Source organism: Suricata suricatta, chromosome 3 (genome assembly GCF_006229205.1).
Source record: "Suricata suricatta isolate VVHF042 chromosome 3, meerkat_22Aug2017_6uvM2_HiC, whole genome shotgun sequence".
Lineage (NCBI taxonomy): Eukaryota > Metazoa > Chordata > Mammalia > Carnivora > Herpestidae > Suricata > Suricata suricatta.
Window position 1 is genome coordinate 34,307,151 of NC_043702.1, and position 25,168 is coordinate 34,332,318.

Here is a 25,168-nt window from a genome sequence, read left to right on the forward strand (position 1 = left end):
TATTTGTTCATATATTGCCTAGACCATGGCCCATAGAGATAACGTTTCTTTTTGACAGAAAAATAGTTTTTATAAGAATGTCTTCATTTCTCTTTTCTACAGTTCCCCAATAAATCTCATTTAACAAGAGGATCATACTTATTTGATAAATAGTATAGACCTAAAAAAGGATAAGCTAAGGAAGATGATGTTTAAAAGGGAATAACATACTTTAGCAAAAAAGTTTCATTTCACTTGCCCTGTGTTTTCTAGTACTTGTACTGTGTTTCTACGTTCATATGTGTGTGAGCTTATACACATGGTTTCCTCAGTCTGAGGATTTTATCCATTAGGTGTTCTGCAGGGATGGAATAGTGAGATGTTTATATTATATGACTGCTTGGTTTCCAGAAAACTAATTTTTATGAGGTTAATGAACATGAAAATGTGAACACGCCACAGAGACCAAAATGAACAATACTTTTTCTCCTAGAAAAATCACCATGTCTCCTTCCAGACTGGGGCTCTGTTTGGCTGCCTGTTTACTAAATATTTCAGAAGCCAGAGGAAGTACGTTGTTGAGAACATGGCAAAAGCAGCTCTTCTTGAAAAAATGGTAGGAACAACAGACAATTGAAGCGAATATGTGGTGTTTTGATAAATACAGCAATTTTTGTATTCTGCAGACAATGCTACAGAACACTCTCCTTTCTTCTTAGGCTCCCCCCCTTGTTCTTGGGCTGTCCCAGCTTTTGCAGGACCCCAGGATACTGAGATAGATCGGTTACTCAGATGTGCACATGTGCTCTTTTCCAAAAGCCCGCACACACTCAGCAGTGCACTTATTCACATTGGAGAGTGAGTGTCGGAGATGAGCACTGTTCAAGATTTCAGGCTCCTGAGGAGGTGGTATTTCCATAAAGGCTTAATGTTCCCCCATGGGCCATTTATGTGATCATTAATAGAATGAGCATAGTTGTACATTATGCTTTTTATTCGACAGGTTACATAAAAAACAAACTTGCCAAATGCCAGCTACTTTTCAAAGCTCTCCTGCCAGCAAAGCCCATACTTTCATTACAACATTATTATTTCTACTCCATTTTCTCCATATAAAAACTCTTAGGCAATTGCCTTTAAGTGATGTGTGTAAGATCACTCAGCAATTCAGAAGACTGGACTCAAGCCTCCTTACTCCCTGGGCCAGTGTTTCCTGTGAGAGACACTACTCTTTATTTTACTCGTGTTAAAATGTTCATGTGATGACACGCAGTTCTGGATACTGCTGGTTTTTGCTTTCACGCACACACAGAACACGGTGTATTTTCAGACTTCTAATGATTTAAATAGATTAAATTTAAATTTTTGGCAACAGGTGAGCATTAGGGTCACAACCCTGAAGCATCTGAGACCGTATATTTTAATTTCTCATAGTCATTTTTGATTCGGTGGCTATTTTTCATGAGAAGGAAGTGTTTTCCGCCAGCCCATTTCTGATGATGGGCACATTTCAGTGACTGCCTCACAACTTTGCAAGAGCTGGGACTGTCTAAGCAAATTTCTGATGATTGCTGATAAGAAAACCCCTCTGCAGTCAGTCTGCACCCATGCTTTTCCATTCTCTTTGTGGGAAGAGCCAGCCTGGGTCCCTCATTGTCAGACGCCGTACCTCTAATGGGGTTGGGTTACCTGTCTCTGTGATTAAGTGGACGTGCAGAGACATCTGTGGAAGCCATATCCTGGTGGACGCCTGGGTCTCAGCTCCCCATTTTTATCAGCTTATTAGTGGCAGCAGCTCAATTGGAATTATAGCTATTATACTCCATTACAAACACCAAACAATTCATTTCTGCGGAGATTCACACTGCCAGTGCCTACTGCCAGCGGTTTTTTCCCCCTATATGCATGTTTAAGAAATTGCAGGAAAGAGTGTTTCATTCTTCTAGCATTTGAATTGTATCTTATGAAACAGAATAAAAGCTTTTCAGAAGAAGATTTAGGATGAAAAAATAAAATCATCTCTTTTCTTCTGGGAGCTAGAGGATGTTGAAAAAATACATAAAGTAAGAGGTTGTATAATCTTGTTCTTGGCTTCATCTTTCATAGTTTTAAAAATGAGGCAAGGTGGCACTGGTTAAAATGACCTGTTGTTTTACAAATACTTTAAAGGCATTTATTTTTAAGTGAGTGGACTAAAACTATATTGTCTATATTTTTTCTGATTAAGCAATGTGAAAACATTTACATAGCCTAAAAGGTCTTAGGTAAAGGAACCTGAGTTGTAAATTGTGGAAGTACACTGGGGTAGGGCGCTATGGATGCTCGTTTGGCTATGAGTGAGTGACATATGTTTATCTTTTCATGTTATTAAAGTTAATGGTGTAGGGCTGCTGTGAGCTCTGTAGTTCCTGTGTGTAACTTATTTTCCCTCTCTTCTGAAAAGATTAATTGTTAGACTGCCAGGGGACAGGGCGACAAAGGTATAATAGCATAGCTAACGGTTTAATTACTGCCTGAAAACTTTTGTCCTCTACTTTGAATTTGCTTTTGTAGGCTTAAGGGGGACTTTTAAGGAGGCTGAACCAGGCCTGTAAACTTTAAAAATAACTTTGGGGTAATGTGCGGCTGCCACACAAGTGTATAGCAGCTTTCTCCTCCAGGTTACACATTCAAGTGAGTCATAAGCCACCAAAAGCTGGAAGTCGTTAACATTTGAAGGATGTTGGTGGCCTCTGAAAGGAAATGGTGGAGGCAGAACAGTTTCTAATGGACAGGTGCATACGTCTCCGAAACCTGTGTTTCGGGCACTAATTGGCCTATCCTAGTTTTTTCAAATGTCAGATTTTGATCCAGATAGTTTGATTTGCAGATTTTGGAAGGAAAAATTGTCAAAGCCTAGAAGATGAGATTAAGAAGGAGCAGAATTTAGAGTGATGTGATTTGGCAATTGGAAGAAGAGGTTACCATCTTAGACTGAGTTAAAAGAACCTTGACAAACTCAGTAGCAAGTCCAAGAGGTGATCTGTCATAGACACCAAAGGCTAGTATTTGAGCTGAGCCATCTGGGTAGATAGTAACCAGATATAGTTATAATTATAATCTGGTTATATAGTAACACTATAAGAAGTAGCCATTACTACCTGGGAATTTCATGATTAGCCAATGTCACTTCAAAGGTCAAATACCAGAATTTTTCTATTTTTTAAAAAATCTAATGTTTGTTTATTTAGAGAGAGACAGAGTGTGAGGAAGGGAGGGGCAGAGAGAGGGGGAGACACAGAATCCAAAGCAGGCTGTAAGCTCTGAGCTGTCAGCACAGAGCCTGATGAGGGACTTGAACCCACAAACAGTGAGACCATGAACTGGGTTGAAGCTGGAGGTTTAACTGAATGAGCCCCCCCAGGTGTCCCCCAGAATTTTTCTGTTAAAGTAAATTTAATTGCACCAGAAGATCTAAATTATTAAGGAATCATCACAGAAAAGAAAATTCTTACATGTATGTGTTGTTTTCTTTACAGAACAAAGGTATTCTGAAGTATCAGTGCTCAATATATTTTCATTTTATGATTAATACTACAACAGATCAGTCATTAAATAGCAGCTTCTGTTAATGAATCAGGTAAGATTTCAGTGTCTTTATGTATATGTCTTTTGATGAAGCATAAGCTTCAAGTAGACCCGAATGTTTTATAATCACTGATTTCCTGTGTAAATCTGAGTACTCCCTTGAATCTATCTCAAAACTACATTTCATTATTCTTCTGAACATGAATATCTCAAATGTTTCCGATTTTCTCTTTATTAAAATGAACTGTGGGGTCCAAGATATAATAATATTCTCTCACCAAAGATGATCCTGTATCAAATGTAGTTAAGGAAACCTTTTCTGGTTTTAACCTGTGAAGTAATAGTGTCGAAATCAGCCTTAATTTCACCAATAACTTGGCATGGAACGAAAAAATGAAATACACTAAAAAGTTGTGTTTTGGGTTGGAAGCCTGAAATCTTTTTTTTTTTTAAGTTTACTTATTTTATGAGAGACAGAGGGCACATACATAAGTGGCAGGCAGGGGTGGCAGGCAGAGAGGGAGAGAAAGACTCCCCAGCAGGCTCAGGGCCATCAGCATGGAGCCTGATGTGGGGCCCAAACTCACAAAACGTGAGATCATGATCAAGATCAAGAGTTGGACACTTAACTGACGGAGCCACCCAGGCACCTCAGGGAGCCTGAAATCTTGAGTTGGTTCATGGGTTGTAATGAAATGAGCTCCATGTCTCATAGGGATGTTGTCAGATTCAATAGAACAAGTTGAATCATAATAGTTTAAAGAAAAACCTATATTAATACTGCTTAGTAAAGAGTTCCAAATATTTTCAAATAAACCTGACTTCTGCTTAGCAGAGTGTCTTCTTTCAAAAGGTATATTTGTTTGAAGAGCAAAAAGCTGACTGATAACTTCCAGCAAACAAAGAACAGATTATCTTGAATGTTAATCAAAGGAGATACAGTTTGCTTCTTTGTAGTTTATCTCTATGGCTCACATGGCCACACTCATGAAAAAGCAGAGAAGCAGTAGTATACGTGCCTACAGTATGTACTTCGATATAACAATTCAAATGAAAAAATCTAATCACCGAATAAGAGCAAAATTAAATACTTATGCTTCAAAAAATGTATGTGTGTATATTTTAACATAATTATTCATAAAACATTCTGAAAACATGGAATTTTATCAGATTAATTTGGTAAAGTTGAAAAAATTTAAAGTAACTGATAAAAAAATCCCACAAAGTTATTTAAGACTGATGCACGTTGCATAATTCTTCTACTTGGGGGAATAAAGAGCAGGCAGAAATGTGAAACTTTATGACACATTGAGAGGCAAGGCAAAGGGAACTGTTGGATCTTTTGTTTTTCTTTATTTTGGATAAAAACAATCTTCTATACAGGTTGAAAAAAAACCAGAACAACTAGCAGGACAGTAAAATGATAGCTGCTGCTTTAGATGCGATTGAAAGTTTAGTGATTGTTATTTCCAGTTTCACGTTTAAGGCAATCCTGTTCTGGCTGCCAGCTTGGAGGCTTTGAAGTCTGTGCATATGGAGGTTCAAGAGGGGATCCCCCTTGCCTGGGAGCGGTGGGCCTCATTCTCATTTGCCCACTATCTGGTGTCCAGGTGGACAAGTGTGGAGCCCTGGCCTAAGTAAGAGAAAGTTTAGGGTAGTGTGTGATTGGGTTCCTGATTGGGAACCACTTTTTCCTTTTTTTTCTTTTTCTTTTTCTTTTCTCTTCTTACAAATCAGAACAGTTTGTGAGAATATACTCGTTCCTCAACTGCCTGGGAAGAGTCAACCTTGAGGAATTTTATCAGTAATAGGCTTTCATGGGTCACAGTGCATGCCCTGTCTTTGTGACTTATCTCTCCACTTTCTACCCCGTGACGCTATGGAACACTAAATGCCAGGGGATGGGGGCAAATCAACCATTTTGTCCCTTATAGATTCACCATAGATCATGAGGAGAAACAACAGTCATTTCTCATGTGTTCCGTGGACTCTTCAGGGCAGAACAATGGTGTGCTTAGCCCATCTGTGTCCTATTTTCTTGAGCAGGGGTAATGATGAGGTTGAAAAACCACTTAAATGTTAACTCCTACTCCTTTTTCCTCTGTTTTTTTTCTTTTTTTCCCTATACACAACTCTCTTTAAGATTTGCCTTGGAACCAATCTGTCACATGCTTGATTTCAGCCCCACGGGTAAGTTTAATTTGGAAAATTTGAGTTATGTCACTTGAGGTGTTTTTGAATTAGGCAAATTGGGAGAAAAGAAAGACCTTTTGCCTGGACTGTCTAGCTGCACCGTGGCTAATTACGAGATGCAGAGGCTCATAACCTTTGGGGGAAAGTCCGCCTTAGGATAATTGCATTCTTCTCCGCATGACCTCAGAAACCCTGTATGATGTTGCCTCATTTGTGTTTTATACTGAATTGTCTAACATTTGGGATGTAGATTTGGACTCTGGCTGAGCTGCATCAAATACTAGTACTAGGAGAAGAGACTTGTTTCCAGAGGAGCACCTCACCGCTTGTGCTGCCTTTTAATGTGACCTCATCTCAGGATCATTTCCCAGGGAAGTCTTGGCCCCAAATTTGCAGTACTTTTTATTCAAGAAAGAGTTAAAATTCAGCATGGGGGATAACACGTTTCACACGACAATGAAGAGTTCAGAATTGTCCAGACCAGAATAATGATTTTAATTGTCTTCAAAACAATTATGTTCAATTACATGAAATCTCAAATTAGCTGGTACATGAAGTTCTTCATTACACCGGGACTCGTCCTTCCAGATGTCCCTCCCGTGCAGGAGACAGTTGACAATCGGAGGGTCTGGACACAGTATTTCTCCCTTCCCTTGCCCTTTTGCTTCATTGGCAGCTACTGTACCTCATGATTTAAACATGGACATTTCTAATTAAATGAGAGCTCAGCTGCATTCTTGAACTAATTTATAACATTTGATTTGAAATGTAATAGCTTCAATCTTCGTCTGATTAAAAACAGTCATATACTGTACATGGTTACTATTTTGATGCTGCAACATGCAGCTTTTATTTTTACATTCCCCTTTCGACACAGCTGTTCATTTAGTATCATCCAGTTTTTGTTAAGCTTTTTTTGTTGTTGTTTTTTTGGTGGTGGTTGTAACCGCATGCTCAGGCATTCTTAAGAGGTAGAAGTACTCAAGTTCTAGGGTCTTGCTGTTCCTAGAACAGTGAAGGGATGTTCTTCACTAGGGTAACCCCTTCTCATGGAAAACACCTTTAAGATAATAATTTAACTTTCTTTGGGAGGAAGGGCAATGGAGAACATTACAGTGACATGAAAAATAGTTAATATTGATATGTGTGATTCATGTATGCTTTATATGCAAATATTCTGAATGATGTATTTCAGAACTTTTTTTTATAACACGTGTAAGCTTTCTTGTAACTTATGGAATGAGTTCTTACTTTTTAAAAATTTTTTTATGTCTATTTATTTTTGAGAGAGAGAGAGAGACAAAACACGAGCAGGGGAGGGGCAGAGAGAGAGAGAGAGAGAGAGAGAGACAGAATATGAAGCCCACTCCAGGCTCTGAGCTGTCAGCACAGAGCCTAATGTGGGGCTTGAACTCACGAACTGTGAGATCATGACCTGAGAGCCAAAATCAGACATTTAACTGACTGAGCCATCCAGACGCCTCAAAGGAATGAGTTCTTAAATTGAGGTCCAAAATTGGTGTTCGAGGGCCTTATAAATAATGTTGAAATCATTTGCAAGTTTTATGTGTGTGCATTTGTGTACATGTACATAGGGTCAGACACACATAATTTTGCATATAATTTTAGTTTAAGAACTTTAAACTAGAGGGCACAGCAGTGCAGAGGCTCAGAGGTGAGAGCATCCTGGGTTTGAGGACCTGCAAAGGACTTCAGCATGACATGCTGGAACTTAGAGAAGAAGTGGGACGGGAGAAGCATTCCTGGGCACGTTAGAAAAATGAAGCTTCAGAGGTAATTAGAGGTCAGAGGACGAAGTCCTATATGCCAGGTCAGGGAGTTCAGACTTATCCTAAAGGCAGTGGGAACCACAGAAGAGTTTTAAGCAACAAAGGGGTAAGACTGGCTTTGAATTTTGGGGAGATTACTCTGCCTGCATGATGGAGGATGGCCAGGCGGCAGGCAGACCGGTCTGGAAAGGTGGTGGTGCCCTAGACGACAGAGTGGAGAGAGTGGAGAGAACAGAGAGAATGAGGGACGTTGAGGGGCGGGAACAGAGCGGTGGTGTGAAAGTAGCATGTCTTACAAAGGGTGGGGAAAGAGGATTTGGGGGAAAGAGCATGAATACATTTTTTACATGCTGCCATTTGGCAGTTAGATACAAAATTGAGATCTAGGGGACACAGAGATCTAGTCTATGTTTATTTAAAGCTTACACTTTTTCAAAAATGTTTTGGACTTTGGTTTTCATTTTCAATGAAAATCACATTTATATATTGGGCTATATTTCATTTTTTGTCTGTATTATATCTCTAATTTTTTTTCTTTCTTCCCTTTCCCCCTCCTCATTGTGTCCTTCCCTGTTTCTCTTCTTTTCTCCTTTCTTTTCTCCTTTTCCTCTTTGTTATTGTTAAAATGATACACACATTGCTGAAAGTTGAATATTTCACAGGGTTTGTTCCCCAAAATCTTAAGTACCCACATAACTCCCCTTCCCATATCGCTTTAATTTCCTGCTCTCCATAGCCAAGTACTTTCAGCTCTTTTGTTTTATCATTTAGGATTCAACCCCAGATACCCAAATATCAACTCATATTGGTACTTTTGGTTTTTTAGTTTTAGGCCTTGTCTATTGACTTCTCCCTGCAGAGGCTGAGAATTTAACTTCCTTTCATCCCCACCCTGACCCCCAACACACACACTCACACACTCTTTCCAATCCTCCCTCTTTTAGATACAGTTATATCAACATTTGGATAAATGTTTAGTAGTTACATTATTATAACTATGTAAATATCATTCATAATGAAGTACTTAGAATGTTACCATTTTACCCTTTCTACACAACTTTTTCTTTTTTCTGGAACTGATCATTATCTTTTTGATTGTTTACTTAGTTTTTTTTATATATAGGTCACTGGCTTAACCCCAAACTCTCTGTGAATAATGGAATCTCTCCTTGCATTTAGATAGAACATTCCATGTATTATATGTTCTATCAGTTTCATCATCTTGAAGGACCATCATCTAGACCTCTCTGACCTATTCCAATTAGGACTGGTTGCCCTCAGTTTGTTGAGGATAACTTGTCATTATGGCACCTCCCTTTATTATCATCCTGGGTGTTCCCTTCATCTCTGTGTTGGATACACTGGTTCCTAAATCTCATATCTTCTCTTTGTTGTCCTCCTTAGTTTGTCCTTGTTTTAGTGGAACATATCTTCTGCTGGCTTTCTTTAAGAAGGTGGGGGAAATATATTTTTGAGACCTTGCATGTCTGAAAATTCCATTCATTCTACCTTCACAGTTGTTAGTTTGGCTAGGTATAGAATTCTAACTTAGAAATAATAATAATTCCTTTATTTTGAAGACATTGCATTATTGAGTTCTTATTTTTGTATTGCTCTTGAGACTTGTAAAGCCATTATGATTCCTGTTCTTTGGATGTGATCTGTCATTTCTGTTTGGAAGTTTGTAAGATCTTCACTTAGTTCCTAGTGTTCTGAAATTTCTGTGATGCACCTTTGTATGAGTCTCTTTTCATTTATTATGCTAGGTATATGCTAGGCCCTTTGAATCCTTGAAACTATTTATTTTTTTATTAAAAAATTTTTATGTTTATTTTTGAGGGAGAGAGAGAGAGACAGAGCATGAGTGGGGGAGGAGGGGAGAAAGAGAGGGAGACACAGAATCTGAAATAGGCTCCAGGCTCTGAGCGATCAGCACAGAGCCTGATGTGGGGCTCGAACTCAGGAGCTGTGAGATCATGACCTAAGCTTAAATCAGACACTTAACCAACTGAGCCACCCAGGTACCCCTGAAACTTAAAAAATTTTTTGTTTAATGTTTATTTATTTTTGAGAGAGAGAGAAAAAGAGAGAGAGAAAGACAGAACATGAGTGGGGGAGGGGCAGAGAGAGAGGGAGACACAGAATCTGAAGCAGGCTCCAGGCTCTGAGATGTCAACACAGAGCCCTTATGGGGAACTCGAACTCCCAAGCTGTGAGATCATGACCTGACCTCAAATCAGACACTTAACCGACTGAGCCACACAGACACCCCGAATCTTTGAAATTCTTATTCCTCAGTGCCAGACAATTCTTGAATTATTCCATTGATGATTTCTTCTATTCTCTGAGATTTTTCTGGCAGACACAGTGTTTGTATATTGGAACTCCTGTGTTGGTTCTCTAAATTTATTTTCTTTCTTTTGCCCATTACTTTATATTTTTATAATATTTTCTGGCAAATTTCCTCTACCTTATATGCCAAGCCTTCACTAAGTTTTTCATTTCCTCTGTATTAGTTTCCAGATGCTTTTACTTACTCTTTGAATGTTTCTTTTATTTTATTATTTTAAGCAACATCCTGGTCATATCTCAGGAATACAGTATCAGTGGATACTTTTTGATATATTATTCTTGGTGCATTGTGTCTGCTTTCCACTCCCTATGCCTACCCTGGATATTCTCAGTATGTCAGATTTTGTCAGCTATAGACTCATCTGGCTGGGTTGTTTCTTTGGGGAACTCCTCCCTTAGTATTTTTTTATTTTTGGTCCTTCCTCTTGGGCTGTTGAAGTTTCCCAGAGAAGGATCTTTCAATCTTCAGCCCTCAGGAAAGACACAGCTGTCCATGTTTTAAGAAATGAGTCGTAGGAGAGGGCTGGTAGAGTCTCAGTATTTAGTTTGTAAATACTCTCTTAGCTCCCTTCTCTGCCTTAGTCATCCTTGCTCTCACCTGTGCCCAGTATTCCCCAGCCCAGATGCCTTGGGTTTTACCCCTTATGTCTTCTGCCAGGGTGGAGGCAGAGGCAAATGCCTCTCTGGAGGGGGGTGGGCTCTAACCGCTGCTTAGACAGACTTCCCAGCAGTCTTCCTGTTTTGAGCTTTGCCTTTAGCTTCCTTTCCAAAGTGAGGCTGTTTCTGAGCATGATTGGGTGCCTGTGTCTTTAGTCAGATTGCTTTTCTGCTGTCCTTCTTGTTGCCTTGGGTCTCCTAAATTACTCATCATTCTTACATTTGTTTTCCAGGTTCTAGTGCTATTGCCTCCTCTTCCATTTGTTTGAGTGAGGCATTACTTTTAAATTTTTTGTTTTTTATTTATTTTTGAAAGACAGAGATAGAGCGAGCAGGGGAGGGTCAGAGAGAGAGGGAGACACATTCTGAAGATGGTCTCCAGGCTCTGAGCTAGCTGTCAGCACAGAGCCCAATGTGGGGCTCGAATCCAAGAACTGCACAATCATGACCTGATCTGAAGTCAGATGCTTAAGCGACTGAGCCACCCAGGCACCCCAGAGTCATTGCTTTTATTTTTTTTTACATTTATTTACTTTTGAGAGACAGAGTGTGAACAGGGGAGGGACAGAGAGAGAGGGAGACACAGAATCCAAAGCAGACTCTGGGCTCTGAGCTAGCAGTCAGCACAGAGCCCAACACGGGGCTCAAACCAATGAACCATGAGATCATTACCTGAGCCAAAGTCAGATGCTCAACTGACTGAGCCACCCAGACGCCCTAAGTCATTGCTTTTAAAGAGTATCCCTTTCCCATCTTTTTCCTGGGGTTTTTGGAAGAAGTCAAAGAAAACATAAAATAAGGGCCTACGCTCCCCTCTTTACTTGGAAGTCCCTTCTTCTGTAATTCTTTTCAATGATTTTTAATTAGTTTGGATCATTCAAGAACACTTAATTCACCGAATTTGGAATCAATGCTAAGTTTACAAGAATATATATTTTTTGTCTGATGTTCAACTCAAAAGTAAAGATATTTAGTCTCAATTTCTGGGCTTTTGTATATTTTTTATAAGCATTTTCTCCGAAGGATTGCTGTGGGTCATAGTGCTTCCTGTTTGTTTTCCATTTCTTCCTTACTCCGTGTTTTTACCTGTGGGAACCAGGGTTTCTGAAACATGACCTTGTTTTCCATTCACGCATCAACCTTCATGAGGAGGATTGAGTGAAAATGTGGGGGAGGGGTCAGGACAGAAGGTACTCAGGCAAGTTCTAATGATTTGTCAGTGACAACGGGCTGACCTAACCTGTAGGCTCATAATATTCAACTTTAAAAGTCTGGACCATAGCTACGAATTTTACAAATGAGATAGAAACTTGCTTTTTGTTTTATGTCATTAATCACATTAAATTATGTTTGTACAATGCTGTGTAAATCAACATTATTTAGAAGACTGGAAAGATAAAGTGCTAGCTAAGTAGGTTATATGAATAAAGAAATAGATCTTACATGATTGATTTTATATTTTTGATTTATCTATAAATATATATAAAACACTAATGAATTTGATTAGCATTATCAGCCTTGTTAGATATTTTTTCGAGTATTTTTATGACTTGGGGGACATGTGCCATGACAGATTCACACCATGTCAACACTTGTGTGATAGTCTTGAGACCCTTTGATTACCTTATTACAGATTGTCAAAACATGGGCTGATCTGGCAAATCAGGCACAACTTTCCTCTTCAAGAATTTTCTACCCTGATTCTCTAGTTGCTATGGAGATCATCTTAAAAAACAGCCCTGGATTTGGTTGAGATTAGTCAGTTTAGATCCTGGGTTCTGATATAATTCTCTCCACCATCAGCAATGCCCTCATTGCCGTAGCATAAAAACGGTGGCTGACGTGACGAGCATGTGTTAATATAGTTTTAGGACATAGCATTTAGTTTGAAAATTTTAGGAGACTGGCACCATATTCTAAGAAAACTGAAAAAAACAAGGGGTTATGCATTGGAAAAGTACTTAAAATATTAAGATTGATTGCCAGTGACTTTAGCACATTTTAACTACAAAGAAGAGTTACAAGACTGTTCATAAATGCATATCGCAAAAGGTTTAATAAATGCAACATGGTTATATCTACTAATGTAAAACCAAAGGTATGATGAGGAACCGTAAGGCAAACTGAGACAAACTAATGTCTTCTTCCATGACTGGCAATTATGGATGAACACAACCATACTTGCAAAAGCTGTACTCTTTTCTTTCACTTTGACTCTGTGGTAGCCTGAAGTTCAAGCAAGTTAACTCCCACGAGGCAAACCATGACCAGCATGGGGGACCTGAGCTTCGTCCCTCAGATGGACAATCCTGAGGCCCATTCCAGCAAGGCCAAGCGGCAGTCGGTCACAGTGTTGACCAGCTTGATAACACACCCTTGTATTGGCTCTCCCTCCTTCTCCATTTCACTCTTGATGTGTATTGACAAAAATGACTATAAGAATCTTCTCGTTGGGATGAATGGGTGGAGTACATGAAATCTTTGCTGCCTGACTGCAAACTTCTTATAATTCTTTCCTAGTCTACAAGTCGCTTGTAGGATTTATAGTTAAAAATTGGCAGGCCTCCCTATTCCCACCAGTTCACCGAGTAAAGGGTAGGCATACTCATGATGAAACCTGGGGTCGTTGGGGCAGACATTAATACTCACACCTTATTAGTAAAGACTTCCCTGTGGTGGGGCATCAAAAAGTTTAGGGGCTCTAGGTTTTCTGATTTTGATTAGTTATTTATAGTACCCAGTGATTGATTTTATGTGATTGCCGATGGTGTTCTAGGGAATGTGGACCTAATAAGGGATTTATAGCAGGAGACTGACACCAGTGCTAACTTTTTGAACCCAGGTCCCCTGCCCTTTGCAATTCTTTTTCTGGGTTCATTTTCCTTTTAATCCCTGCTTCCTAGCATTTGCAGTGACTTCCAATATCAAGGTCACCAGAATTAGAAAATTCTGAAGAAGTGACTTAGTGATGCCAGTGACATTGAAATACCTGTGAAATGAAATACATCAACCCAAGTCTGTCCACACCCTCATGTGGACAGCCCATCTGCCTGCTATCCATTGATCAAGTAAGGGTATGCTTCTTCAAGAGACCCAGAACATGTGGTAATGGTAATGACAATAACATATGGTTATAACATCAGTATTAATTAGATCAATTATCATTTGACTATTACAATTACATATATAAAAATGCATTCTCCAATTTTAATTAACTGAAAACATATTAGGTAATATCTTAAGATATTAATTTGTTGTGTGCTTCTTTTCCTCATAGCCTATGCGTGAGTGTTTCCTGGGCAGTCTGAGTTATCTGCTACCTTGGTGGGTATAGAATTTTTATAGTGAGAATGAGGAAGTAGCAATCAGTGTTCATGTTTGAGTTTTTGACAACCAAAAGGAGAAGGCTGGGAAAAGCAGTACACAAAGTTTATACCATTGCAGTAGAAAAGACAAGGGAGGAGGCTACCTCATCCCCTGCCTAGAAGAAAGTGAGGACTGAGGGCGGTCAGGCTTTGAGAGAACAGCATTTGTTAGTTTTTCCTTTCCCAAATTTTGAACCAGTTTAACAGTAAAGAAAGGCAGATGAGAAAGGGAAATAATACCTTTACTACTGATGAAACTAACATTGACAGATGAGCTAACTCGAGCAGAGAATTAGACAGACTCATGCAGCCAGTCACAGGCAGCACTGGACAGCAGAGGCCTGTTCCTGGAAACCTTTTGGCAAGGAAGAGTGGACCAGAATGTGTGTTTCCTGCTGACAATTAGCTTCCAGAAGGAAGAAGGAGTAAGGGTATGCCTGTGCAAACCCAGCTTCTCTCCCAACTCCCTATCAGGGAATGAAATTTAGGAGGGAGTAAGGCCAATGTTAATTTCCTAGGGCTACAGTAATAAAGTGCCACACACTAGGTGGTCTAAGAAACAGAAATTTATTATCTCATAGTTCTGGACGCTAGAAGTCTGAGATCCGGGCATTAGTTTGGTTGGTTCCTTCTGAGGGAAGGATCTATTCTATTTTGGCTTGTAGATGGCCCTCTTCAAATTCACATATCATTTTCCTTGTGTATTGTCTATGTCCAGATCTCTTTCATGAGGACACCTGTCATATTGGATTTGGACCCCACCCTACTCCAGTATATGACCTCCTCTGAATTAATTTTATCTACAATGTTCCTATTCCCAAATAAAATTATATTCTGAGGTCCTGGTGACTATGACTTAAATGAATTTGGAGTTTGAGGTGGGGTGCAATTTAACTAATAACAGCAAGACCAATAGAACTTTCTCCTTGTAGAAGAAATGTCCCCATAGTGAGCAAGAAACATTTTTCCCCAAAAGGAGGTATAAGAAGTGGGTATGGCATCTGTGGAAATGGGCATCCAATGAGAGATGGTGAAGAGCAGGGAAAAGGCACTGGGAGAACTTGTCCTGTTTAAGGGGAAAATGGTGGGAAGTAAGGGCTAGGCTTCTAATTACTGAGAGCTTGTTGAGTGTGGTTGGTGGCCAGTGGCCAGGAAGATGTGTGGCAGCCAGACATGCACAAGGAAACCAAACTAACTCATGTTGACTATTTGTTTATGATTTGGGGAGCACTGGTTGGGTGGAAGAGCCAAATTAACTCTTCACTACTGTGGGGAGTGAGCTTGCTTTTGAAAGCTATTTATCCAATGATGATATATTGGCCAGCAGAAACATTCCTTCTGGCAGAGCCATTTCCAAGGCTCTGCTATGTCCCATCTTCTTTGGGGCATATCCTGCTTCTCAGTAGCCCCTGAAAGAAAGGGAGAGGTCCTTACTAGGAGGGAGAGTCATAAGGAAGTGACATGACCAATTCAATCCTGCCTACCCATTACATACACATGTTTATGTGCCTGTGCATTTTCCATCAGCATGAACTAAAAGATTGCATCACGTTGGGTGGCTAGAGAGGAAAGCTAACTGGTAAGTGGTCAAAATAGGGTTTTGGAGCTGAATAAACCTGAATTCAAATTTCAGATCTGCTACTTCTTTGCCAGCTGATGTCAGGAAAACTTTTTAGTCTCTCTTATAATCTTTTTTTTTTTTTTTACATCTATACAGTGGGGAATAATATCCTCCTGTGAGGATGATTATGAGAAATAATGCTGTGTGTAAAGGTCCTGGTACTCTGCCTCCCACCAGTAAGTAGCAGTCACTGTTTGTAGTGCTTCTCTGTGGCCTTGCAGAGGAGGGTGCCAGCAGTTGGGGCCCAGGCGATTCCCCTCCACCATAACGGGAGTGGATCCTTCTTCTCCCTTTTGTGTTATCAAGGTTCCAAATAAGGTGCCTTTTGAGTAAAAGGATTGCAAGACAAGATGTTTGAAAACCTCTTGAGCAGGAGATCGCTAAAGTGCTTTCAGCTCTGAAATTCTAAGTTCTATAGCGGACAGCTTTTCCTTGTTGGTTTTGCTTTGCAAAAATAATATTCAGTGCCTATTTCAGAGAAGTACTATGAAGATACATGAAGAGGTATTTATGAACACCCAGACAGTATTGGAGTGCCTGTTATCTTTCCATTTACTATAGTTAATGGTATTATGACTATCAGAGAAGTGTAATGGAGTACCTTTCCCTAAGAAAGGTGGGACAATAGGGTCTGTACCCGAAGCAATTAGGGAACGCCATAGGACAGATTAAAACATCATATTACTGAGTACAGCATAAATTACATATGCTGGGTCACTCAGGAAAGTGTAGTTCTTTTTTTTTTTTTTAAAAAAAACTTCCATCTTATTATTTTTTTTAATGTTTTATTTATTTTTGAGACAGAGAGAGACAGAGCATGAGTGGGAAGGGGCAGAGAGAGGGAGACACAGAATCGGAAGCAGGCTCCAGGCCCTGAGCTGTGAGCACAGAGCCCGACGTGGGGCTCGAACCCACAAATGTGAGATCATGACCTGAGCTGGAGTCAGAGGCTTAACTGACTGAGCCACCCAGGCTCCCCCGAAAGTGTAGTTCTTTAAATGAATAATATCATGCCTGCACAAAGTGGAAATAATATCAGCATATGCCCTACACAGGAATAACAAGCTTTTGTATATATCTCTATGAAAATATGTCTTATACAAGGATATGAAGATATATATAAAATGTATCCCCAAACTATTTATATACTATGTTTTTTCCTGGATACCTATTTCTCCATGAAAATATATGATACATAAAGAGTTTGGAGGCATGCGATTCCTATTTTTGTAATAAAGATAGAGGATAGGTGAATTTTTTTATTGTGTAGTTGAAAAACAGACCTAGAAATATTAAGAAACTCATGTTTTTCCATCAGGACAGCAGCATTATGAAGGATCCTCACAATTCTTTATTAGACCTTGCCTAGGGCATTTTATTAATTCTCTTTTTCAAAATTTCAAGTTTTCCATGTGAGATTAAAATTGACCTCTGACCATCATCCCCATTGCTGGTCCCCTGAACACTCCCTACCAAGTCATGGTCTGAGTATATTATTCTCACCCTCAATTCAGAATTTCTGCATGCTTTTGTTTATATCTATGTGTATACTCATAAACCCAATATAGAATTGCTTATGTGTGTTTGTAATATAAATGCTATCAAAATAGAACTTTTTCATTCAGCAAGATAACTTAGAAGTCTATCCATGCCTGACATTACATATAGTTCTAGTTTATTTTTAATTGCTGTAGAGTATCAAAGTATAAATAAATCACATTTTCCCTGTTCCCCTATTTGTGGACACTCAGATTATTTCTCATCTTTCCCTCCTACAAAGAATGCAGTAGGGAACTTTGTTAAATTTCTTTTTTCTGCACAAATGCATGAATTTCTCTAGTGCAAAAAGAAAGGCATGGGATTATTAGGTACAAATATTTTAAAGTATTTTTACAGATTACTTTTTACACGAAAATCTATCAAATGTTTACCCTCATTTCTCCATGAGCTCATTTCCATAGTATGTAACAAGTTTTTTTCTTTGCACTTTATTTTTTACTGCCATGCCAATGAAAAACTGACAAGTCAGAGACACAAGTGGAATTAGTTTTTCTTAGCAAGTCATGTTCATTTTGAATTGTAGATGCTTTTATCAGTGTATCACTATTTGTACACTTATTTGCCCTTTAGAAATGAAACGTGACGGAGTAAACAGTAGCATCCAGTGATGTCCTGAGGAGTTTTGTTCCTCCCCCCCAATTGTTTTATGCTACTTCAAGAAAGAACAGGCAACAGAATGTGTCAGTAGAAATGCAATTTAGGGATTGCACTTGGTCTCGTTTTGAAGACTGATGTTTCTTTTCTTTCATCATAAAGATCAGCTGCATTTTATTTTTTTTCCAGTCCCTTAGAATAACATCCAGTTCTAGTCAGCATGTTTAATGTACTTCTCAATGATGTTCTAGCATAATAAATTTTCGTATCTCCTGCGTATGTACATATGGTAAAAATTTCTTCAAGTTCTAGCCATGTGGGGGAGGAATACTGTGGTTGCTTTGTTAATGCAGTGTTTGTGTTGGAGCGGTTAGGGCCCCGCGCTTTAACTCAGCACAGGGCGTAATGAGCCGGCTTTGATGGTGGCGGAAGAGTCTAGTGGGAAGGTCCCAGCTTCACACTTCAAAGCCGAGCATATGGGGCGAGGACTGGGTAGCTTCGTGCTCTTTGGGGATGGATGGTTGAGAGACAATTCTTAACAGTTCTGTTTGATGAAGATACTGGAAAAGGAATGGTCTATCTTTAAAATAATCTTGAATTGAAAAGAGACAAATTTCTACCCCCTTCCATGGTGAGGGAAGAATAATTTTTTCCTAGTCTGCACTTAATTAGAGGCAGTGCAGCATGACACTATGATGCTGTTTTTTCAAATGACTTCTCTTTGAAGGGACTGTAGTGAGATGAATTGGCCAGTTTTATTTTAGTACATGTATGAATTTAGGCAAAAACTTTTAGGGCTATCTGTTTTACCATCTGAGAGATTTTTATGGCTTCTGGTAGAGAATCTCTTTTTCCTCCCTTCTCATTAAAAAATACATAAATAAAAAATCAGCTAAACAAAAAACTTGGCTATGTGAAGAGAGCTAGACTAAAACCATAGGACGCTTGTAAGATTTCAAGTCTAGCACCCAGTTTAATTTTTAGATTCTGTGCTTCTTTCCCTTTACTTGTTACTGTGTATGAGGTGATAGGGTTGAAAAATACTCTTTCTGATTGCTATGTACTTAGGAAAAAATTTTGATTCTTGTTTGAGTATCATTAGAGTTCTGGTTTAAAAGTAATTATGATAAGCCACACATGATATCGTGGGGTCAGAGGAAAAAAAATATCCATTCCTAGAAGAAAGGGAATGACAGGCCCGAGTTTTTTCCTAGTTGTGCCTTTTGGCTGCTATTGAAAATAAAGCAAAACTGAGTTCATCACTTATGTTCCTCGTGTTGAAATGCAATTCTGTTTAACAGTTTAAATTTTAACTCCATTTATATCAGAGTCCTAAGTTGGTCCTGAATGAAACAAAAGCAGAAGGGAAAAGGATGATATTAAATGCCACTGGAGACATGAAGTATGTGTTAGTGTAAGGCAAGCATATTAATGCTTTAATTAAGCAGGTCCTTAACTACTGTCTTTACGTACAACTTTATTGTAGCTTCTCATTAAATACTACATTTCAGCCACACTTATGTCTGTTATAGGCTCAGAGAAAAGCGTTTTGTTAAGAATATGAAGCTTAAACTTCTCATTGCATGAATGCATCTTATTACATTGATTCCTCCTTTTGCAAAGAGGTTTAACCAAACTCCTAGACATCTCTAAAGTCTAAAAGTGATAAATGTACATGTATAGAAATGTAAATAAGGTCAACCAGTCAGGAGGGTTAAAATATTTTGAAAAAAAATATTGTCCCTATCAGCCTTTTCAAAAGAAAACTAGTGAAAATTGATAGAACTGTTAATGATGGTGGGAAAAAATTGTCAAAAATGGAAGAAAAAGGAAAAAAAATTACTCTTTAAATAGAGCACAATTTAGGAAGCTGCGGAGTTTTGCTTTGCTTTTTCAGGACCAGCATGATGGCATCACACCCTTTCTGTACAAGGTGATCCAGATATTTGCCTTCTCTGATGGTTCTGACTGGTTGAGGCAGCCCATAGGTACAGGTGGCTTTCGATGGCTGCTGATGGGACTGTTGTTCTGAGGACAGCTTATAAAACATAAAGATAATGGTGGAAAATAGAGCCGTGATTTCTCACGAAGAATATGTTGTACTCCCATTGCTGTTAAACCCAATAGTCACTTTGTTAGCAGAGCAACCCCTTACTCTCATTCGTATCTTTGGAATGGACACCACTCTCCCTGGTTTGCAGTATCCAATACCTGCAAAGTGCTTAGGAACCAAACTCAATTCATTCAACCTGAAAAGTGTTGATTAACTACGAGACATTGCCTCAGGGAGTATGAAACCTGGATGGAGAAACAGAAGTCACAATTAGCTATATAATACAAGTAGGTTAGATTTGATGTTATATTCTGTAAAAGCTGTAAATACTGTGTGAACACACAGGAGGGAGAAATGAGTTTCAGTGGAGGGAGAGCACATCTATGAAGCAAAGATGATTAGTTCAGAAGTCCTGGTTTTTTGGGATTCATTGAAAGTGCTAAAACTCCCTGCTCTGGAAACATTTGATTCCACTGTAGAGGAAGTGGTAGCATTACAGGAAATGAGCACAAAACTATTGTTTTCAATAATAATGTCACTTACCCAAAAATTGATGAGTCATAGTTTCCCAGGGGTTGAGCCCAATGTATTCAGAATCTTTATCTTCTGTAGAATGCATGTTTGATTTGCATGGTGTGATCATTTGAAGTTAACATGAGATGATTTTAACATAGACTAATTGTGAATATAAAATGATAAAATTAAAACTAGCTCTTTTGAATATGTAATTTATGTCACAAATAAAATAACTTGCTAGTAAGCTTCTTACTAAATTTGATGCTTTTCTGATGCAGGTAATCTAAATTTACTTTTCAGCAGCATTACAAATACCCACTGCCATGGGCTCTTAAGTTGCAATTATTAGAAGGAAACGTTATTTCCTTGAATATGAAGAGTGTAATATACTATCTTTATTACTATCTATCATTCTGGCTTTGGTTGTCTTTTCATTGTAGTTGAATAATGAAATATTTCTGTTTCTGCCTTCATTAAAGAACAAAAATTAAGTTGGATTCCTTCCACCATGATTTTGTGTGGAAGAGATCGTGGAAGAGTGGTGTTGTTAGAATATTCAGGGATTTCTAGTAAGTAGGGACACACCAGTCCAGGAAGGTGTTCAGAATTTTTGGAACTCAGAACAGTAGTGTGGGCTTGTAAAGAGGAAAGGAAGCTAGCGGTTAGCGTACTGTTGATCAGGGATCATGCTAGGTGCTTTCCTTAGCTTATTTACTCTAAATTTCTTCATTTATTCTATGGAGTCGTTTATTTTTTTTCTTCCTTTATTTTGTTATCCTTTCCTTACCCTTTCTCTTTCTTTTCCTTTGATTTTATTAAAGTATTTTAAAGTAAGTTCCAAAGATCATGTTATTTCACTTCTACATATTTAATATATATCCCTAAGCAATATGGACATTCTCTTACATAACAGTGTCCTCACACCTGGCAAAATGATAATTCTTTCATACCATCTAATATCCAGTGTATAATCCGGGCAAATGTCTTTGTGTGACGGGCTTATTTGAATCTAGATGTACAGCTCATTCACACACAGCACTGATTTATTGTATCTTTCTCAGTTTTAATCTAGACCCATCACCCTGCATCACCTTTTTTCCCCTGCCATTTCTGGTTATAGAAACTGGGTCAGTTGTTCTGAATCTGTTTACTCTCTTGTGGTTATCATTTAATTTTATCTCCATCTTTCGCATTTTTTTATAAACTTTAAGTGAGATTTAGAGACTTGATTGGTTTGAAGTTCAATTTTTTTGGCAAAAATTCTTCAAAGGTGTACCTAGAGCTTCCTCCTACACCGTGACAAGATGTGATAGTGGCTGCTTACCTCAGATCTGGTGGTGCAAAGATGGGTCACCTTTGTTCCACTGGGATTTTCAAAGGACGTTATCTATTGATGTTCTTTGTCTGAAACAATTATTTTCTTAGGTGTTGCAAAATGACAATTTTCTAATTATATCAGTACTTGCACATATATTAGTTGGATTTTTTTTCTGTTAAAAAATCTGTCATCAGTTCGGGCCATCTACCTACCCTGAAATGCAATTTATACAGAAAAGGCAGAACAGATGCTTTTTCCTATTCCTTTTAATTGCCAAATTTCTAGATAAGGGTTGATACTTTAGAGGAAGCTTAAATTTTTTTTTAATTTTACAGAGAAATTGAGGCTCAGAGATTTCAAGTAAATTGTTCAAGATCCCAAATAGCTATGAAGGAGCAGAAACCATATTCAAATTGATATCTTCTGGCTTCAAAAAGGCAGGTTATTTTGCACTAAACCAAAACACACCCCTGTGCTTGAGCCCTCATTGCTGCCTAACAGCTGGGGGCTGCTCCTGTACATCTTTCCCACTGCTTTGGTCTTTAGGAACCGGGCTCCAAGAATCCTTCTTTGCGTACATTCTGAGCTTTCTAAGTGTATGTGGTGCTCCAGAACGACAGTCCCAGATGGAGGTGTTGGCCTGGAGAGGCAGAGAGCTGGACAAGGCCAGAAAGCCCGTCACACTGTTTAGGAAGAGAGACTGTGGGCGTCAGAGTTTGGGCTCTGCACGCCTGCAGCAGCCAAAGCATGAGTCACTCCCTCCAAGTCACCGTGGAGCAGATACGGGTGATCAGAACAATTTGGAGAGTTGTCAGATAGTACGATGTCTTAATATCCTAAGTCTCCTAAATGTTCTCGCCATGCCCCCCCATTCCAGATTTGAGGGGAGATTTTAGCCAACTGCCTAAACAGTATTTTATAATTCCTGAATCTCAGTTGGCTGTATGTGTCCCGAGCATCTGGCAGCACCCACCAGCTGTGGTCCTTTAGTATCTTAATGTAGTGTTAAAGAAGCAGAAGTGACTTAGTAACATTTGGGAGATTTTCTTTGTGGTGTGTACAACATCATGGGCTTCCAATGGTAGAGTCTCAACCTGACTCAAAGAAAGAACATGTCCCTAGATCTAATACAAGTGAGAGGTACAAAATGTATTTAAATTTTTTTTTAATGTTTATTCATTTTTGAGACACACAGAGAGACAGAGTGCGAGCAGGGGAGTGACAGAGAGAGGGAGACGCAGAATCCAAAGCAGGCTCCAGGCTCTGAGCTGTCAGCACACAGCCTGATGGGAGGTTTGAACCTGCAAACTGCGAGATCATGACCTGACCCAAAGTCAGATGCTTAACGGACTGAGTCACTCAGGCGCCCCAGATGTACTAAATGTTTTTAAGTGTCCCCCACATATACCCCTCCCACCCACATTGCAGTCTTCATTAGAGATGAAAAAAGAAATAACCAATTCTAAAATTGCAGTTGGACAGATTTTCTATGCTTGTTGTGGCTTACATCTTATATCTTATCCTCTGATGTTCCATAACGTACCTATAGATAGAGAAGGCCCATGCTCCTGCCATCCTGAGGTAATACCACAATTCTTTAAATACCTCCGTTTTATATATCAGACACACATGTATGCCATCTTCTGTAAACAGAAGTCCTCTGAAGCAGTTCTCCAGAATAAATAGGAAAGTAATTCTGTAATCTGCCCTGGAAGATAAGGTTAGAGACAGAAAATCCAGAAATGAGGAATGGAGGATGAGGATGAAAACAAGCTGTCATTCAGGGTAGCCTCTAATTGTGTTTAAATATTAGACTTCCTTACAGAGTATTTGGCCTAGTGCTTATGCAATAGAGCTTTCTGTGACAATGGAAATGCTCTATATCTGCACTGCCTGGTAGGGAGGCTCCTAGCTGTGTGTGATTACTTAAACCCTTGGAATGTGGCAAGTGCCACATTTAACTTAGTTTTTAATTATATATTTTTATTTATTTAAATTTCATTTTTTATTCTTACCCCTTGAATCATTTCTCCCAATCCCTCCACACTCCGCCTCTGACAACCACCAATGTATTCTCTGTATCTATGAGCTTGTTTCCTGTTTGGTGTTTTTTTTTTTAAGATTCCACATATAAGAGAGATCATATGGTATTTGTTGTTTTTCTGTCTGATGTATTTCACTTAGTATAATTCCCTTTGTTACAAATGGCAAGATTTCCTTCTTTTTTTTATGGCTGAACAGTGTGTGTGTGTGTGTGTGTGTGTGTGTGTGTGTGTGTGTAAAACACAATTTATCATTCATCCATCGACAGACACTTCGGTTGCTTCCATCTCTGGCTATTATAAATTATGCTACAGTGTGCACCGTGGTGCAGGTATCTTTTCAAGTTAGTGTTTTCCTTTTCTTCAAATAAACACCCAGAAGTGGAATTGCTGGATCATAATGGTAGTTCTATTTTTAAATTTTTGAGGAATCTCCATGCTGCTTTCCATAGTAGCTGCACTAAAGTATATTCCCATATAGTATGATGTCACACCAGTGCACAAGTGTTCCCTTTTCTCCACATCCTAACACTTGTTCTTTCTTGTCTTTTTGATAATAGCCATTCTGACAAGTATGAGGCAATCTCTCACTGTGGTTTTGCTTTACATTTTCCTGATGACTGAGGATGTGAGCACCTTTTCATGTGCCTGTTAGCCATCTGTAAGTCTTCTTTGGAAAAATGTCTATTCATGTCTTCTGCCCATGTCTTCTGCTAAAGTACCCTTAGAATTGGTTAAAATGGTAGATTTTATATTCCATGTATCTTATCACAAAAAAATCATATGCTTTACTTTTTTTATTGGGTTTGATTTCAATTTAATTTTGTTAAAATTTCCTGTCTTGGCCGAAGCCAGGTCCCGGCGCGCTCGTCCCCAGCGTTTGGCAGTACCTGTCTCGTCCGCCTGACTGGCAGTGCGGAGAATCGTCACGGGTTCTTTTCCTGAGGGAGGGAGAGAAAACAGGGCAGGAGGGAGACGCAGAGAGTGAAGACAGCACACGGTTTCCGATCAAGCCTCTTCTTTATTGAGAAAACACCCTATCTTATAAAGGTTTCAAGGCGGGAAAACAAGGCAGCTGACCTAGGTCGGTTGCTAGGAAACGGTTAAGGGATTAAGGCTGGAGTAAAAGAGGAACCAGACTAAAGTGTTCTAGCACAGCGCCTGAGGGGCTGATGCTACCCTGCCTGCAGGCGGTTGATCTTTGACCTTCTGGCTTCTCCTGACAGGGAGTGGTGCTCCCCTGCCTATTTTTGCAACTCCCCTCAGGGAGTAACATATCTGGCTAGCAAATGGCCAAGCAGCTGAATCTTTGCCGCTCCCCACAATTTCCCAGAGCTCATAGGCCTTGTTGAGCATTTGGTTCTGCATGTTCCTGGCTGTGGCGTGTCTCTTTGGTGAGGCCGACTTTGTCCAGAGAAGGAAGCAGCTGGCCTGGCTTCCGAGGAGAGATGTCAGCACCCTTGTACCCGAGCCGGGAGCTGCACCTGCCCGAAGGTGTGATTTAACAGGTTCTCAGTATGTTTTTGTTCTGCTTTTGTTTTTAAATTTGTTAGAATCCTGA

General features: G+C 39.2%; 1 protein-coding gene across 1 annotated transcript; it reads left to right on the top strand.

The window, feature by feature from the left end:
• Positions 1 to 482: 482 nt before the first annotated feature.
• On the top strand, positions 483 to 25,168 carry FTCDNL1 (formiminotransferase cyclodeaminase N-terminal like). The gene is given in 11 exon segments (XM_029933287.1): positions 483 to 540; positions 543 to 595; positions 2,989 to 2,996; positions 3,505 to 3,569; positions 3,572 to 3,598; positions 5,033 to 5,098; positions 5,101 to 5,156; positions 19,576 to 19,666; positions 22,112 to 22,351; positions 24,941 to 24,992; positions 24,994 to 25,168. Coding segments are annotated over 11 exon segments (891 nt in total).